Here is a 19141-nt window from a genome sequence, read left to right as displayed (position 1 = left end):
TTCTGTAGTAAGCAACTGAGTTGATTTAATTCTAAAGTCTTAAACAACCCACAGAGACCTTTTTGCCAGGAATCAGCAACATTTGTCTGGTCTAGTCTTTCTCTTCGTATCTCTGTCAGCATCCCAGTGGAGCTATTTTATCAGGAAATCCCCATCACTGTGCATTAGCATTAACACACACACACCTGGGCCCCAGCTGTGCTTCTCTCTGGAGAAGCCATATGTGTGAACTGAAGGGCTTGATGCAGAAATAAAGGCTTTAATCCTCGAAATAAGTTTTTTTTATTTATTTATTTTTTTTATAAATATAGTATTTTGTGGTTATGTCTTCAGTTGCCCTGCTGAATGCAAAACATATACTGTCTGGATGACTAATCTTATACTTGCTGTAATACTCTTCAACACTAGATTGATCTCTTCTGCTTCCTAACAGAGTTTCTCAGAATATTCTCCTGACTGACTCTGTCATATCCTTTTCCACCGAAGTATGGCCGATCCTTGGCTGGGGTACCCTTTCCTTACAGTCAACTGCAAGCTCTCATTCAGATCTGCCTCCATACAATCATCAACCAATGGAACCAATAGAAAAACCCTTACCTGCATTTATTTTTTGATAATTTGTTTCACTAGGAGGTAGATCACAATACAGAAGAACAGATCTGTCGCTGCTTCAATCCATCATGACTTTAACATCCAGAATATTTTAATTCAACGACCTTTTGCAGTTTTAGAGGCTGAGTAGTTAGAACAGACGGTGATTTTTGTCAAATAAACCTTGATGGCGAAGAGAAAAATGCTGTTGTGTCTTAACGTTTCAGTAGTGAACGAGAGACACGCACACCGAAACTGACAGTTGTGATTATGGTTAGACCTATCTAAACAGAGAGACTTGAGAAGGAGAAGGGCTGAGGGGCTGAGGGGGTTGTTTATTTAGCGTCCATTAGAAAAGCTGTTTTTGTCCTCTAAATAATTTAAGTGCTGCTGCCTCTGGGGACTGAGAGAGCAATGGAGATGTAGAGAAATGGAGGGAAAGAGAAAAGAGTGACTTAGAGACGAGGTGCAGTGGGAGTCTTTCTCATAATACAAGGTTTGGTTCCAGGTCATTTGTAGGGATGCAACGGTGAAATGAGTTGTTTGTTAGTGATGTGTTAAATGTTTGCTATGAAAGGTAAAGGCGTGGATCACCTGAAGCCTCAGGCGAAAATGCTTCGTTAAATCAGACTGACATTTTATTTAACAGCTCCCTAAAGGTGGTTTAACCCCATTTAACCTCTCAAGAACTGCATACACACCAGTTCACACAGCCTCAAGAGACACTACGTCCTCACGTTGTTGTGTGTGTGCGTACTGAAGCCAATCTCAAGCAGACGTAATGGGTGAGGACAGGACAGACAAACTCTGGATAATAACCTGTCCCTCTGTGTAGCCTTGTCCTCTGATCAAACACTGTTCAAATTGAGGACTCTCAGAAACCTCTCAGCATAGATCAAATGTAACAGACGGCCACCCTCACCGGAGCATCACAGAACCTCTCCAGAGATGCGCAGTATTCTCTCTAAAGCTTTTTTCTCTTCTGTCTTCCCTCTCTTTTTAGTTTTTACTCTTTGTTCTTGGTTAAATTGAGTCTCCTTCCTTTTTTTCTTTACACCTGCATTACTGCTCAGATCACAATAGGAAATAAGTTACTTAAATTTGTGTTGTGACATTCATGGAAAAGTAAATTGTTTTTAACAATCCAATGATTGTTGATTGTTTGGATAGAGGCAGATCTGAATGAGAGTTTGCAGTCAGCTGTATGGAATCGGTGGGATTTATGCAAACTAAATGATTGGAGAAATTTTAATGAAAAATTACAAGATCAAAATAAAAACAAAAAATGAAACCCGATTGAATGAATTTATAATTAAGTTGCATTAAAAAAGTTTTTACCAACATTTAGAAGTTTTTGAAGTTTTGTGACCCCCTCCTCTTTTGAGCATAGACATGAAAATGCACTCTCCAAACTTAAATCATTGTAATTCACGAATGCTTTGGAATATAGACCCAAGTTTGGTCCTGTTTAAAAGACGACACTCAGAAGATTGTTGCTGAAGTAAAAGCTATTTTAAAAAAATGAAAGTGTGAAAAATAATTTTTACTGTTTAAATTAACTGAATCAATTGTACTGTACTAAATTTATTTTATATAAAATATTTATTTTACAAAATAATTTTTACTCTAAAATTGATATAAAATCAAAGTCATATCTAACCAAGTAGTGTTCCCAATTTGATGTTGATATTACAAAAATTGACATTTACATCAAATTTTGTTTAGGCTTTGTTCCAAAAATGTCCGCCACATGCCATCCATGTTCCATTGAATATTTTTGATGCATTCTCCTGTAACAAATTAATACATTTTTGTCCAAATATCACTTCTATCACAAAACAGACTCCAAATATGGAAGCTTGAGATTCAGACCTTTCCGGCAATGTTTTGTCAAGATTAGAAAAGTTTTGACTAAAGTATTAAAATAAATTTTGTAATATGAAACACAACGTTCACTAATGCCGAGTTCAGACTGCACGATTTTAGCCCCGATTTTGGCTCGCCGACAGGTTTTGAGAAATCGCCGACAAATGCCCGAAATCACAGGCAAATCTGTGCTCGTTCACGCGAGTGACAATCACGCAGTGTGAATGAGCAAAGACGCGATCTGAGAAAATCGCTGACGAGTCGCCGACGCCCGTGAGATATTTGGCATGCTAAATATCTGGACCTGTCTGCGATTCAAAACTACATCAGCGATGACTTGACAGCCAATGAGAGAGCAGGATACAGAGTGCGGGGAGTTCGGGAAGGAGTTATAGACCACAACATCAGCAAGCATGGCTTCATTCACATAAACATTACAATTCTATCAAATGAAAACAACACAGACATTTGCTTGACCATCCGCAACAGCAGCACATTGAAAAGTTATTTATTTACCTCCAACTCTCGTTGCAGAACACACAATCCACAGTCTCCCCAACCATTTCCTCCTCCATTTTTTTTTTTTTTTTTTTTTTTTTCTTATATTCGCAGCAAATCTGCGCACCAGCAATTCATATTGCAAGCTTCTTGCCGGCTACCATTTTTAATAATAATTTTAATAATAATAATTCAGGTCCTGCACGCGTGATATCGCGCTGTTTCCTTGTCACATCTGTGTTTGGTTGTGAAACGTAGTTTGCGTGCCAGACAGAGTTGTCTGCGATTCTTCCTATTGTAAAGTCATGCAGTGTGAAACCTTCTATCGCCGATCCATCGTGCAGTTTGAGCACAGCAGCAACTGAATGCTGGCCAAGATAGTCATGCAGTGTGAAAAGAACAGTGACCCGACTACTTTGAAAATCGTGCAGTCTGAACTCGGCTTAAGGAGAGGAGCCCGCTTAAAGATTTAAAGTACGGTTTCCATGGTAATGCTATGTCCGCTTTCAAAATGGTTTTCACAGGGTGAATTTTGAGTTTGAGCTTTTGAATGATACCTAATTTATGATTTACGATTTCTAAAAAATGTGATGCAAACAAAGGCAATAAATAAACAGCGCCAAGCATCCCACTAGTGGGATGGTGACAGTTAAAGCATTGACATTCATTTGATTAAAGTTAAACGAAAACACTTTAAATTAATTAACATTTGATGTGCTAAACCTTTTATTTGCTAAATAAAATCTCAGATGGAAACTTGGCTGTTACCATTTTCTTTGAGTTTGTGCATTTGTCTGAAGAGCCACTTCTTAGGAATATCTTGTGCTAGTTTAGTTATTTCGTAGGTATGTGCCAAGAATATGAATGTGAACAATGTTAGAATCTTCCTCATGTTCATTCAAAAGAGCCTCCTTGAACCACTCTCCTGCCCATGTTGGTATTTTGAGCTTTTTTTCCAGTCAATTTTCCACTCCTGCTAAACAGGTGTCTGTAAACTACTCCACCCGGCACAGCTGTTCAAGAATGTAGCTTGAGTTCAGTCTGCTCTGGTTGATATGAACATTATTTATAGGGTCCTGGGATTATTTCCAGCCAGGCCGACTGCCAGTGGAATCGAACCTGTGCAGGGTGAAAACTTTGCACGGTTTATTTTGCTCTGTTGCTTTTGGTGCACATACAGTCAGAGTGACAGCTCGGACCATATGCACATGCTAAAGGTTCACAGACCCACTCACATCTGACGAGCTGCTTTTGGATTCATTCTTGTACTTTTATAGGTCTGTCATCGCATGTGTCTCCTGTCACATGCGGGTCACCCCTCCGCTGGTTTCGTATGTCGGTAAACAGAATCTTTGCCCTCTTCAGAGGCTTTCAGGTTGTTCTCCCTTCCCGGCGCTACCCGCCCCTCACCCACCCTTAGAGGACATGGAATGACCTTGCTCCTTGATGGGCAGGGGTGGGTGGGTGTGTGTTTATAGTCCATGTCTTTGCTCTGCTCTCAGCTGAAGGCCTCTCTCCATACATGGATCCCAAAGCTTTTTGTGTTCACCTTGAGAATAATGCAGTAACTTTTGCTTTTAAAAGTACTATGTACAGTTTAGAGGTTGACCCATAGTGGAATTTACCAATAACAATAACTAGGTTAGACCTCACTGGCAGATAACCGATTAATCAACCGATAATTTTTAAAAATGGATACTGAATGAATACAAACATAACATTTCATGTAAAATAGTGCTGAACTTCATTACAAAATAAAAAAATAAAAAAATAAAAAACCTATACTGGACCATGAAAATGTACTGTCATTTTTAATTAAATGTATAAATATTAATAAATTAATTATACCATGATCAGTCATGTTAGTTCATAATACATTGAATAATAAGAGATTTAAATTTAAATTTATTAGGCCTAAATGTTTAAATGAACATGATTTAGCAATGAACAATTCTTCTACAGCATTTATTAACCTTAATGTTACAAATGGACTGACCATTTGTGTTGCCATAAACTGTTACCATTTTATATATATATCCAAACAGTCATGCTTAAATACATCTTTAAATATCTACACAAAGGCCATAGAATTGAAATTAGACACACATGTGTATTGTATGTATACTCTACCAATTTAGTTGCTTCTGTTTTAGAACACTTGATGATCATCTAGAAATGATGATTATCAATCTGTTTGTCTGTTTTTAAAAGGTAAGGCTGATTGGTACTTTTGGCAGATCCAAGTATCCTTTCCTGTGTTTCTATTCATAAAGGATGAATGGGATCATCAGTGCACAGTTTGAGAGCTTCTGATTGGTCAGTTGACATGAAGCTGAATTACATGTGTAGATAATCTGTACATTATTCTTGTGATTCCCTATGTTGGTGATGTCACATTATGTCACGGTACTGACGATTACTATATTTTAAAAAGTGAAATTGTTTTGTAATACTATTGTAATATTACATGTGTGATAATATTGTAATTGTTTTATCTGGTTGACACTCCAGCATAGTAGGTATTGCACCTTAATGCTGGTTGCCAACACAAAACAGGTGAATTTGATAGCATTATTTTTTTTCTTCTTTTAAAATATCACAATGATATCTTTATCGTGAATTCTTTTGGCAATAATGATTGTATAGTAAAAATCTGATATTTTGACAGCCCTAATGCACACATTCACAGTGTATTGTACTTTGATCATTGTCATAGCAACAGTATCCATGGCAGTGGCGTGGAAAGCAGTGTGATAGGCACTCGACTGGGTCTCAGTCAGTGTATTAGTAAGCGTGTCAGGTGGACCTTTCTCCTCCTCCCCGCTGAGATCCACCACTCTGTGCTCGTTTGTGAAGCGGCATGCTAATTGAGGTGTCTGACTGAGCAATGATCTGAAAGCATCACTGGAATCATTGGGGGAGGGACAGATGCTGACAGTGTACTTGTAATCAATGTGAACAAGAAGCATTTAGGGCCGGTCAAGTGGTCTTTAAATTACTTCCCTTGGAATCCTCTCTTTGTGTTACTGATCGTTTCATGCATAAGAGGTGTGCGATGGGAAGTGGATATGCCTTTAAAATAAAATGTTTTAGCATTAATTGCTCCCTACAGAATCTTACTGTAGCTTTGCTTGTGATGAAGATTGAAATGTACACCAGAGCTTGGTGTCCCATATTACTCAGTTTCTCTCAATAATCCTCCAAAGAGGGCTTATCTTTTTGAGCAGGTTAAAAAATAGTGCAAGTGAGGATGAACTGAACTGTCAGGCTTTTGAGAGGTGTTGAAAGCTTGGGTGGTGGGTAATTGTTGGCTTTAGAAAAGGCCCACCCTCAAGAGTGAAAAACCTTTATCATTTTTTTTTTCTTTTTTCTACAGTTTAGCACCTCAACTGTTCAGACAGCTCTACTGTAGCATAATGGGCCGCTGTTAACCCAGGCCAATCAAACGGTCATGCACACCAACTGCAGGGCATTTTAAATGATCACCAGGAGAATTGTGCTTGTTGCTTTGCCCGTTCTGCTTAAAATTGAAATATTTTTGGCCTTCTCTACGATCACTGTGTTAGAATGCATTGGACTTACACTGATCAAATAAACTGCAGCCTTTTATTTTTAACCTGTCAATTTGCATTTGGCTAATATGCAAAGGTTTTAATTAATAGTTTTTTTCATTTTCCCATTTTTTGTGAGATTTCTTTTATTTATTTGATTTGCTTGTATTGCTGCTCCATGAAACTTTAGTGTGTTCTGAAAAACATGATTATAATAAATTTGTGGGAAGACTTTTTTTTTTTATGACATTTTTAGTTTTTTTTTTTTTTTTTTTTTTTTTTTTTTTTTGTGTGTGTGTGTGTGTGTGTGTGATTGCATGCAGCAGCTAACTGACTAATTGTGAATGTGGTGGTAAATATTCTACTCAGATTCCCAGCTTGTGTTAATGTTTTCTGTGGTAATAGCTGCTGTTTGCTGTTTGAAGAGCAGCAGTCTTTAACTCACTGTGAGTCTGCATCATAGTGCTGGCTGTCATCTATGGCAAGAAAGTGTCACACTCTCTCACACTGACTCAAAGTTTGATGCCCTGTTAAAAAAAAAAAAATCCTGTCACTGCTGCTACTAACATCTCTCTCTCTCTCTCTCTCTCTCTCTCTCTCTCTCTCTCTCTCTCTCTCTCTCTCTCTCTCTCTCTGTTTCTCAGGAGGAGCAGAACAGAGGGAAGCCAAACTGGGAGCACCTAAATGAAGACCTGCATGTGCTGATCACAGTGGAGGACACACAGACACGTGCCGAGATCAAGATGAGAAGAGCTGTCGAAGAGGTCAAGAAGCTACTGGTGCCTGCAGTAAGTTGCGAACACATTTATACTTCCTGAACGTACTTGTGGTAGTGAAAGTGATATGTTACAAATGTTTTGACCTCTGAGATCATCTCCACAGACTTGCCCAAGGCTTGTGATTTGATGTAAGGCAACAGTGTTGAATTTGGCAAAACTCTTATCATGCTTCCTTTTCTGGGTGTGACGCCTTTGTGCATATGGGGTGGATTTTAATCCCACCCTTGACCCCTGGCTTCAATCTTCTGCTAGATTTGATATTTTTATCTCAGGCTCCCAACAGAGAACAAATGGTGCTCTGCAACCTGCTTCCCACGTATTTCCGCCCCATTCCACCTTTCTATTCTCCGCTCTTCCGTCAGTTTCTGCAGGGGGTGGGGGCGCTTATGTCAGGGTCTCTGGCTCCAGGCTGTTTTGCCTGCAGCGAACAGAATGGCTGGACAGCTGCAAGAGCCTGTTCCCTATCAGGCAACATGGTGGAAAGGCTTCGACCTGCTGAAACTCGGCCAGAAGCAGCCGTTCCGCCCAGCCATGTGCCTCTCACTTCATTTCAGAGCGGGACACAGTGTCCTGGGCGTTCTCTGACTGCTTTCAGGCACTTGTTTTCTCCTGTTTCTTTTTGCAGGGTTTTTTCCCCATCTCTCTCTTGGCCAGAAATCTCACAGTTTGCCTCTTGTTTGTGAATTGTTTTTTCCCCCCTCCTTTATGCTCAATTCTCTTTTGTTCCATTTGAGCAGGGAGGCCTTAAACCTTCCACACACATGCACATGAGTACACACACACGCTAGTCAGAAAGAAAACAAACATACACAGCCGGCTGAGAGTGTGTGAGTCATTCTGTACTGTGTGTGGGTGGAAGATGAGTAAATGGCTACATGCTCTCCAAATTTTCGCACCGACCCTATGAACCCCTGAGATCAAAGTCATCTTCACTGTGTATATCCCTCCATTGCCATAAACACACACACAAACAATGCTTAATGTCTCTGGTGGCCTGTATTTGCTCTACTCGTGTATTTCATTCAATGTTACACAACACTTTTGGTATTTTATACAAAGCAAAAAAAAAATCAGAACAGTTTTTACAGCATAGGTCCAACATACTGTACATATTTGTATCTCATCTTTTAATTTGTTTAAAGGGATAGTATAACCAAAACTGAGAGCTGTCATCATTGCTCAGCCTCATGTGGTTCTAACCCTGTATGAATTTTTTTTTCCTTTGGTGGAACACAAGAGAAGGAATATTGAAGTTTTTTGACCACATAATGGCAATCAATGTGGTTTAGTCTTGTTTTGGACCCTGCTGACTTTCATTTTGTGGACACAAATGTTTTTGTCCATTTGAACCATTATTCTAAATATCATCTTTTGTATGAATATGTGTGTGCTGAATTTTAATGAATTCTAAGCATGCTAAAAGCCTCAAATGTGCAAAAAGAGTATTAAACTTTGGTGTTACCTTTTTAGTAACACTATTTATTAGGGGTGTAACGATATATTTCGCGATGCAAAAATGTTACGATATGTATCGTAGAGTGATGGCGATACTTCTACGATATGACGGCCAATCTTATTGGTTGATGTGACCTACTCTACAACATGGAGGTGGCAGTGAGACAAGCCGGGTTGTCACCGCATATTAAGGGCGTGTCTCAATCAGCTCTCTAGTTCAGTAAGTGTTTCGCCCACACATCGAATCTTGCAAGTAGGTTTAAACGTTTCTCGCGTCAGTCTCTTGCAGAGAGACTGACGGCGCGCTCATTATGGAAGCACCACAATGGAATAATGGCAGTGGTGCGTTTTCCAGGCGCATCGAGATGAAAATATCTCAACTTTTCAGAATGCCGCAAGCGCACCACAGGCCATGTAACAAGAACCAACCAATCAGCTATGGCCTTTCCGTAACAAAACATCAAAATCTCAGCCGAACAGCTGATCATAGCTGTACAGGGTGATTTTTATATCTTATCTCCATAAATATATCTAGTAGATATATCTAGTAGTAAAAGTAATGCAAGGGCTAGAAATCAATTTATCCTTTGCTGAAACGGCGTACTGCTCTTGGAGAGTTCATGTTAAATTCAACATTTTTTTTCAGTGACAGACAGACCTATTCAGCTGATAATTTGAATGGCGAAGATTTTTTATTAAACCTTGAAATGTGATCTTTTATGTACAACAAGGAAAATTATTAAAATTTGTTAATGTTTTTTAAATAAATTTTATTTGATTTTCAGTTTCATTTTGTTCAAAATATCGTCATATGTATCGTACCGTGAACTCAGTATGGAGATACGTACCATATCAAGACCTGAGCGTATCATTACACCCCTACTATTTATAATATCACGTATACTTTTTCCAATTTTACATCAGCCGTTTCTTAACAAGTTTGCTTAAAGCAGTTTGCGTAAATGTTAGAGGATGATTTCAAAGCCTTTGTAAGTGACACACACTTCCCGCTGCCAGTTGGTGGCATTATGACCGTGATTACAACTATGTGATCATTGAATAAATTTAAGTAAATGATTGCAGAACTTTCATTTTTGGTTGATCTGTCCATCCATACAGATAAAGTTCTTCTTAAACATGCTTTTTCAGCTAATTCTGTGTGTGGCAGATTGACTCTAATGCCCTTTATCATGCCAAGCTAAACTGGATTAAATGACAAATCGTCCATCGCAGCCCATGCAGTCTTAATGAAGGATATCTTTGGCTCATTTAGAGGCATGAAATTGTCTTATTAAATACATCATAAAACAGACTGGGTCACAGTCTGTTTCCCCTCGACTCTTGGTTTTGTCATTTTAGAACGGATTTGATTGGGTAGAGCAAAAAAAAAGGAGGGCAGTAGCGTTTCAGAGCTCTCAGAGAGAAGCTCTGTTTTATAAACATCTGCGATATTGATTTTTACCTAACTTGAGAGGCAGCTAGCACATTACCGCATGAATCTGTAATCCTGGCTTGGGCCCTGAAGAGTTGCCACAGCCGAACGGTTCCTGCTCGCAGAGACCAAATTGAAATTTTCAGCCTTGCTCAAGGAATCAGTTCCACACACAGCATTTGAATGATCGTCAGACTCTGAGAGAGTGCATGAACGGTGGGTATGTGCACACACAGCCTCAGAGGCCAAGGGTAGAAGGGGGTGATTGAGAGATTCGGCTCAAAGGCCCTGTGAACTTTTCAACTCCCAGCGAGAGACAGAGGAAGGGAGAGACACACAGAGAGATTTGAGTCGAAGGTGGGCTGGTAATGAAGGTAGTAGCGAGTGAAAGGATTAAGGCAGTAACGTAATGGAAGGAAAAAGATAAGGATCGAGCCACACTTTTATATGCGGATTGCTTCCCACAGTTCTCTCGCTTGTCTTTTCACTTACCCATAGTATCACGCACAGCCTTTCTGCTGTCATTCAGATATCCACCAAATTACTTCCCTTGTGCTGCTTAGTGTTGTCATAACAAAATTATGACCAAAGTCTTATTTCATTATATGAGTAATTTAATGTTTGTTTTTTAATCATCATTTAATAATCACAATATAGTTAATTTTTTTATTTATTTTTTATCTTGGTTACAAAAAATAAGCAAATATGCAGTCAAACAATGACATATTCTAAATAAGAAAGATACAAATGAAGTTAACAGTGCTTTACTTTTTTCAGGTAGGCTACGAGTGTCCCGTGCCTTTTCTCATTGATGCATGTTTCTTTCTTTGTAATGCGCTGCACAAATATATTTTAGTCCCTGCAGGGAGAGGAAGCAGTGCTCTGCACACACGTCCTGACTTCTGGTGTCACACATCGACGCAAATTAAGAAATGCAGATCTTATTAGAATGCTGTCATTCTTAAAGTACCGGTACTAATATAATTTCGTATAGTAGCTTTTTTAATAAATTTTATTATATATCATATTTGTGAATTGATGGATGTTATCCATAGGGAGGCACAAAATAAATTGGTGTCCACATCAGTACATGTACGATATTTCTTTTTTGTTGGAGTTGTTTTTATATCTATATCGTCAACATTTAAAATTATTTATTTAATGTTTAATTTTTAGTACTTTTTGTCAGAATTGGAATATCTCATTATTTTTGTACATTGATTTCTATCATTTATTATTTATTTAAATGTCTATGACTGTTGCCTCAAAAGCAGCTTTATATGGAATTAAGTTACTTTTGGTTATTTAAATATGCTTGCACAACTTTCCCGGCATGAGCATCAGCATCATTTAGGTGGAAAAGGGTTACCAGATGCTGGTCAAACTGTTTTTCTCTCCCTCTCAATTTCCTCTCAATGTCCTCTGTGTGCCACTTCACTGCAGGGACACCCTGTCTTTGTTTGTGAAAGTGCAGACACACGGTGATGTATAAAACTGTGACCTACAAAACACTGAGCAACACAGGTCTACAAATCTTTTTGAGTTAAAATTCAGATTTAGAGCTTCACACCCTGGCCCACCGCCATATTATGTTTTACTCTGTTTTGTACATTTACAGCTCAGCAAATGATCAGTAACTTTAGAAGTCAAGCGGTTCACTCAGTGGGAGCACAAGGCATAGGGGGGCTGATGAATCTTTCTAAGATGACAGTTAAAATGTATTATGTTGTGAGAATTGTGGAACAAATCGCTCTCTATAAGCTGTGATGCTAATACCCTACTGCTTAACAGAAATAGAGGAAGTTGGAGACAAATTCAGGTGTGGAGTGTGGACCGATTAGACACTGATTGTATTTTGTAGGGTAAAACCTTCAGATAAATTGCATCTTTGAAATCATGTTTTGTTCCTTCACATTGTTCTCTGTCCAACTATTTTTGAAAAGTTAAAAATTAAAATCAATTGTAAAAATGTAGTTTGCTCATCCTTATGGTCATGCATTAACTATGACTTACGTCTATATTATGAAGTGTTAAAAATAATTATTTTCTCTTAGAATGTGCAGACTCCTTGTTTTTGCTGAATCCACCAGTGATTAAGAATAGCATTGATTAAAAACTAATTGGTGATCTTATCTCTGAAACAGCATTTGCTCATTTCCATTGATGTGGGTTGATTGTATTGTGTTGAGTAGATCTAGTCACTTGTATCCAACAAGATTAGGCAACATCACTCCATCCTGTATGCCAATTTGTCCTGTAATCGTTTGTCTCTGAATTTGCAGACTTGGGTGCTTGCTTTCCCAGTTTCTCAAAGCCGAGGCCCAGTTTTTGAAGACAGAAAGCTGCACGGATTATAGCAAGTGCGCTTACGAAGCAGCTCTAATTTCCAGCAGATTGGATGACAAGCAGATGCCACAAACAGAGATGCGCTGAAGTCCAGGGACACATCTACATATCAGATCCCTGTTAATTTAATTTACTCGTTTATACTCCAACCTATTTGGAAATGATCAGAGAGAATAAAACAGTATGATTCCTTCCAACAAAGTAATTAGGCTCTCAAATGTGTTAAAAACCTGACAAATTGGTTTTCTCGTTAGGGGTGCTAAACCCAGGAGAGCTGCCGCCTGCGATGGGTGTTGTGGATTTAGATTTTTACAGATGCAATGTGTCAAAGTTGCCATGAGTGATTCTGTGCTACAAGGTGATATTGCACATTTCCCCTCAAGGTGTGTGTTTGAGAGAGCGAATCTGTCTAACAGACAGCAGAAAGTCACTTTTTATCATTGACAATAGCTGTGTTGGTATTTGAGGTCAGTGTTAATCCTGGTGTTCCAACATTCTCAGAGGCCCAGTGAAAGACCTTCTGGGAAAATGCTAGCCTGAGATATTCACCCTAAATACCCCGTCGCTGCGAACGGTGCGCTATATCTACACAAACGTTCTTTAGCATGTCTGCTCCCAGTTGGTATTGGTGCACTAGGGAATGATGGGAAATAGAAGCTCACACCTATGACATCTCATTAAGAATCTAGGCCACTATGTGTCCATTCCCTTTACCTCGGCTAATTAAAGTGGCATGTCAAAATATTTTTCTGGGTTATTTTAGTGTGCTGGGTCGACAGGAGCAAGCAAAGGTTTGAATTCATAATGGTGGACAGAACTTATTTATATTCAGTACTACTAATACTTTCTTTTGTGGATGCCCCTGGCTATAAGGAGCATGTAGCATCTCTTTTTGTTCTATGTTTGTCAGGGAGGAACTTCCTGCTAGATTGTGACATCTATAGTAACAGTTATGCATCCAGAGCTCAGTTCTTCAGTCTGGCCCTTTCCTTTATTCCTTCCTTTCTTATGGCTTTCCTTTTTTTCTGAAATTTGTTTCAGCTCCGCTTGTGCTTGTAGGCAGAAATCGACTAGAGAACCAACTTGCTGCACCCTGTGTCCTCCATGATGCTTCCAATATCTTAAAAGCCACAAAAGAAGGGGAGGGAGGTGAGAGAGAAGAGGAGGAATGGGGAGCTTTGCTCACACAACGCTCCCAGCATCTCTGTGAATGGGCTTGTCCTTGCCTGTAACAAAGTGACTGGGTTAGCAGTGTTTGCACTGTAGCCTGGAGCCCTGTTCCTTTCTCTTGTCTCTTCTTTTCTCACACACACACACACCCACTCTCTCTCACACGGTCTCTCTTGGCACATCTTTTATCCCGTGTACTCCAATAACCATCACATTCAGCACCTGTGCCAGGCACAATGAGTCCCCGATCTGGAGAGGTTTCAAGCCTCTCTGAGTTGTCATGGGTGCTTTGCATTTGTAATCTTTTCTCAATTCAGGAATGCAGTTAATTTCACACCATACACCTGGTTATAGACCTCTCACTCACTCTTGGGCTCAGAGGAAAGGCGAGGGAGAGACAGATGGTGTATAATATACGACAGGCGTCATGGTCTGTGGGGCGTAACGTCCTCGTCAGCCAAATTCTTGCCGTCAGCTCGCGGGCTGTGTATCTTGTAGAAATGAAGACTGTTCTGGGCAGCCAGCTCATCGTGATCAATAAACACCTTTACTCGAACATACATAATCACTCTCACCTCCTTTCAGACCCATGTAACAAACAAGTACAAAATGCAATCTAGTTGCTGCTTTGGTATGAGAATGCCTGTACATATTATACCCATCAGGCATAACGTTGACCACTGACAGGTGAAATGAATAACACTGATAACACTTATCTCTTCATCACGGCACCTCTTAGTGGGTGGGATATATTAGGCAGCAAGTAAGCTGTTTTGTCCTCAAAGTTGATGTGTTAGATGCAGAAAAAAAGCGTAAGAATTTAAGCGAGTTTGACAAGGGCCAAATTGTGATTGCTAGACGACTGGGTCAGAACATCTCCAAAACTGTAGCTCTTGTGGGGTGTTCCCGGTCTGCAGTGGTCAGTATCTATCAAAAGTGGTCCAAGGAAGGAACGGTGGTGAACCGGCGACAGGGTCATGGCCGGCCAAGGTTCGTTGATGCACGTGGGGAGCAAAGGCTGGCCTGTTTGGTCCGATCTAACAGACGAGCTACTGTAGCTCAGATTGCTCAAGAAGTTAATGCTGGTTCTGAAAAAAAAAAAAAAAGGTGTCAGAATACACAGTACATCGCAGTTTTTTTGTTTGTTTGTTTTTTTTGCGTATGGGGCTGCATAGCTACAGACCAGTCAGGGTGCCCATGCTGACCCCTGTCCACTGCTGAAAGCACCAACAGTGGGCATGAGATGAGATAATATATAATATAATATAATATAATATAATATAATATAATATAATATAATATAATATATGCTCTCGTTCCCACTGTTGCTGCTTATATTTTTTATTTTTTTTTGGCTTTGATTTGAGCATTATAGAGGATAATTCACCCTAAAAAAAAAAAAAAAAAAAAAAGATCATGCCCTCATTTACATGTTGTTCGAAACTTGTATGACTTGTATGTCAGTGGAGTCCTTTTTTTTGAGAGAGAGAGAGAGAGAGAGAGAGAATGTCTCTTTAAGCATGCAGCTGCATTTATCTTTACAATGGCTGGAATGTAACTGTATTGTACGGGACAAATTCAGTGAGGCTTGAGTTTCACTGGCTGAGATCATTGGAGATCTTGGAGGACAAAAGACGAGGAAAAAAAAAATCATAGTGAATGCAACCACCTGTGACGACAGCCTCCTGAAATGCATGCAAGTTGCCCTGCAGGTCAGTGCAACCCGTCCAAGAGTGCTTTTGTGTCCCTGTTTTCAGAGCATGTGTCGCATCCGATCAGACTCAAGCCCCAGCTGCAGGGTCTAGAGCATAGGATCATGGGTAATGGGAACATCCTCAGCCGTGAGCTTGTAAAAGCCCTGTGCACTGCCTCTGTGACGTGGCTCGTAGATAGCTGGAGAGACATCAGCGCTCATTGCTCCTCCTTGCATAAGTGTTGGTACAAGCAGAAGAAAGGGTTAAGGGACTTGATACTGTAGACATACTTAAAGCACAGTGTTGTGTTCTGCATATGTAGAGTTGTTTAAAAGGTTACAATTAAATTCTTAATTAGGGATTCACTGAATATGTTTATGTAATTGTTATCTGATATTAGAAATTTAAATTTTATTAAGTCAATATTGTATTGGTCAATATTGAATATTTGTCGATATTGGATATTTATTTGTGCATGCTGATTTAGCTATTTTTCACATTCAGATTGCAGGTGGGTCATCTAACAGTCACTTAAAAGTAATCTTTAGAAACACTAATAATTTGATTTAACACTGTTAAATGTAGTCTTTACCATTTTCTTGGAGCATTGGCCATCTGATGGTGTCGATATGGTAGCTTGTCCTGGTAGTGTTGACTTTTTCAGAACTAGAGGCCCAATAGGTTGAGATTGTTATCCTTCTGTGCTATGTCCTGCATTATAGTATGCTCTCCCTCTTTATCTTCTTCCCTAAAGCAGCTGTCCTCTTTTACTTTTCGTGGTCTTCTTGGTTGGAGCCATGGTTTGCACCCCAGGCTTACTGACCACCAGAACCGCAACAGGAAAAAGCTTCTCTTGGGGTCTGTATGCTAATCCGTCCTTTGCTGGCAGCAGCTTCAAACGCTCCATTGGACTGGCAGTTCGTCAGACTCTCTGAACAGAATGGAAAGAGCAGACCCAAAATAGACTGGGATTTACTGTGTGCCTATTTTCACCTGAGCACCTGCCGTTTTTAAGGCACAAATTCAAGCAGCGATGTGCGAAGCGAACCACTTCACACAGTGCAGTGGGATTTGTCTATTCATTTTCAGCTTTAAAGTGATTTTCCTGGCTTAACAAGTGTCACTACAAATGAGAAAGTAGTTTCCTAGATAGAAGACTGGTGTTTATTTACTGTCTAAAAATCACATTTCGCATCACATTATTTTAGATGCTCTTGTCTGCGGTCTAATGTTAAGCGCCTTTCTGAAGTGGAAATGATAAACTGATGCTGTAGGGAGCGTTTTAGTAAACTGTTTTTTTTTTTACTGTTCTATTAGACCATCTTTTTATGATACTGATGCATAATTTACAAAGACAGGCAACATTTTGTGCTTTTGGGTTAATGCCACTCATCTCAGCTAGTGAACATGCGGTCTCGTTAAGTTGTTGTTCTCTCTGGGATTTCAATTGCCCACTCTTCACAGACTGCTGTGGCCCTGTAAAGTGCTCCAACAGTGACCCTGAGGGCCTTCCAGTTATCGGCTAACTACACATTTCAGAGTACACTGTGCTGCATAGCAGCATGTAAAACAGCATAATTCAGCTGAGACAGAAGTGGTGCTACACTTTTCAGTGTTGTCCCAGGTTTAGTTAAGCAAGAAATGTAGATTCAAATGAAGAGATCAGTCTATTTGCATCAAAGCAAATAAGCTGAACCAAATAACTCAGTTTTAGCTAGTGTGACCCCATCTCTTAGCATGCACTTATGTCAGCCCAAATTAGCTGTACCCTTCCCCCTACCCACAAAATATCAACGTTAGGCCCTAGAGAAAAAAGCGAGAGCAAAGTTAGAAATGCTGATAATTGAAATTTTATTTGTACAACCCTTTGTGAAAGGTGATACATTTTTCTACTGCAGTTTCCTTTTCTGACTGTAGCTGTGCTGAACTGCCAGCAGAAAGCTTTTGGAGAAATTATATTTATTCAACTATGCAGAAAGTCAAGGATGAATCTTCATAAAAAGAGATGGAGCTGCTTTAATTTCCAATCCCTTCCAATCCTTGACCTCTTATTGGAAATCTGGGAATGCTTCTGCCAGAGAGAGTGGTGGAAAGTAAATCTGTAATGTTAAAAAGACTCACTGCTAAATTAGCAGGGCTCTGTGATGTTCTGAAATAGGGATGCTCAATTAATCTGTACCGTATTTAACTAGCAATAATATATATTGTATATTAAATTGTACATGCTCATTTCCTTTTACATTCAGATTTATAACTGTCAAATGTACGTTTTGATACATAAAATCACCATTGATTATACTTTTTTTTTTGTCTGTTTTAATTTTATTTATACAAAATAGTATAGAATTTTAATATCAACCCTTTATCAGTTATCAGCAAAAAAACAAAACAACAAACAACAAAAAAAAATATATATATATATATATATTTTTGCTGATAACTGATAAAGGGTTGATATATATATATTCCCCCCCCCCCCCTTACCTTTTTCAAGTTATCATTTACATACAGTGTGACAGATCTTTGACGGTGAAGGATGATATTTCAGCAATAACAGTCTGTAGGTTTGATGACATCTGCTTTTTATTAAGTTGGCTGCTGAGATGACATCTTAAGATGGCCCTGGACAAAGACTCTGAATTGGGTATTGGTTACATCCATAACTTGTTCCAGAAAGAGCCCCAAAGTCAACTTGTGACTTTGAAAAGTTAAAGAGTCCATCCCCAAGCTCTCCTTCCTGTAACAAGCTATCTGGGTAAATAACATAAACCTCTTAGTTTGCAGTCCACCTCTAGAGGTTAGTCCAGCCCCTGACTCTTCTGAAAACAGTTGGCTGCAATCTCTTCTGGTTCCAATAAAAGACCCCCTGCGGACATCAGTCCAACTGCATTTCCTTTGAACAGGCTACTAATCCTTTTACTTTGGGGAGAATTGCTGCAGACTGAAACGCTAGTGTTTGCACTCTAGCCTAGTTACAGGGATGTTTTTGTGCCCCCCTTTGGCTTTCTGCACTCCCACCCCTGTTACATGGTGTCTGGGCTAATTATCCACTCATTCAGAGTCAGATGAGGACAGGGACCACTAAGGATCAGTCCTGGCATCTAGAGAATCCTCTCGAACCAATCTCATGGAGAGAGCCAGGAATGATTCCTTTCATCTTCTTGCACTGTTTTCGAGGGCAGAAAAAGATTGTTAGGTCATACGTTAGCAGTAGTAGACAATACCAAAATTTGCTTGCATGTAGAGCATTTTATCCCTCCTATCTTGGGCCATAGTTAGCAGAGTCCATAGGCAACAAATGTCCAAGAAGCCTGATTTGAGATTTTTTTTTTTCTTTCCCCAATTTAATTTAAATCTGTTTATCCTGACCTTCTCCAGGAGTTTTTGGTTGCAATTTGGCCCAATGCATCTCCATTACTCTTCATTTGTGATCTCCCATTGCCAGTGCAGAGTGTCTCCTGAAGTCAGCAGAACTGAACACGTCATCAAGATTGTGTGTGGACTCTTTCAAATTCAATGTTTTTCAATTTTGCTCAAGCAAAGCATCTTTTCGCGCAGCATGCATTGGTATATTAGGCTCTGTGCCTTCTGCTTGCTAATATATTGGCCCTGACCCACAGAGCAGTTTGGCTATCACAGTAGAGACCTTGACTGCACTGGCCAACACTTTTCATTTTGTGTATTTGCTTTGCAGCTGCTATCCTTGACTGTGAAGTAACCTCGTCTAGGCTGTTGGGGAAGCACTGTTTTCAAATTAGC

The 19141-nt window shown here is 39.5% G+C and overlaps 1 protein-coding gene across 4 annotated transcripts in view; it reads left to right on the top strand.

Moving 5' to 3' along the window:
- qkia (QKI, KH domain containing, RNA binding a) overlaps nt 1-19141 on the top strand; it is an 84402-nt gene that overhangs the window by 53712 nt on the left and 11549 nt on the right. For all 4 annotated transcript variants that reach the window (XM_067366625.1, XM_067366622.1, XM_067366624.1 and 1 more), the window contains exon 4: nt 7151-7294. In XM_067366625.1, coding sequence (XP_067222726.1) covers nt 7151-7294 — 144 coding nt within the window. The remainder of the gene's footprint in view (nt 1-7150; nt 7295-19141) is intronic.

This window comes from Chanodichthys erythropterus, chromosome 18 (assembly GCF_024489055.1).
Source record: "Chanodichthys erythropterus isolate Z2021 chromosome 18, ASM2448905v1, whole genome shotgun sequence".
Lineage (NCBI taxonomy): Eukaryota > Metazoa > Chordata > Actinopteri > Cypriniformes > Xenocyprididae > Chanodichthys > Chanodichthys erythropterus.
The sequence above is the reverse complement of the archived record's forward strand: the minus strand, read 5'-3'. Positions and strand labels throughout refer to the sequence as shown.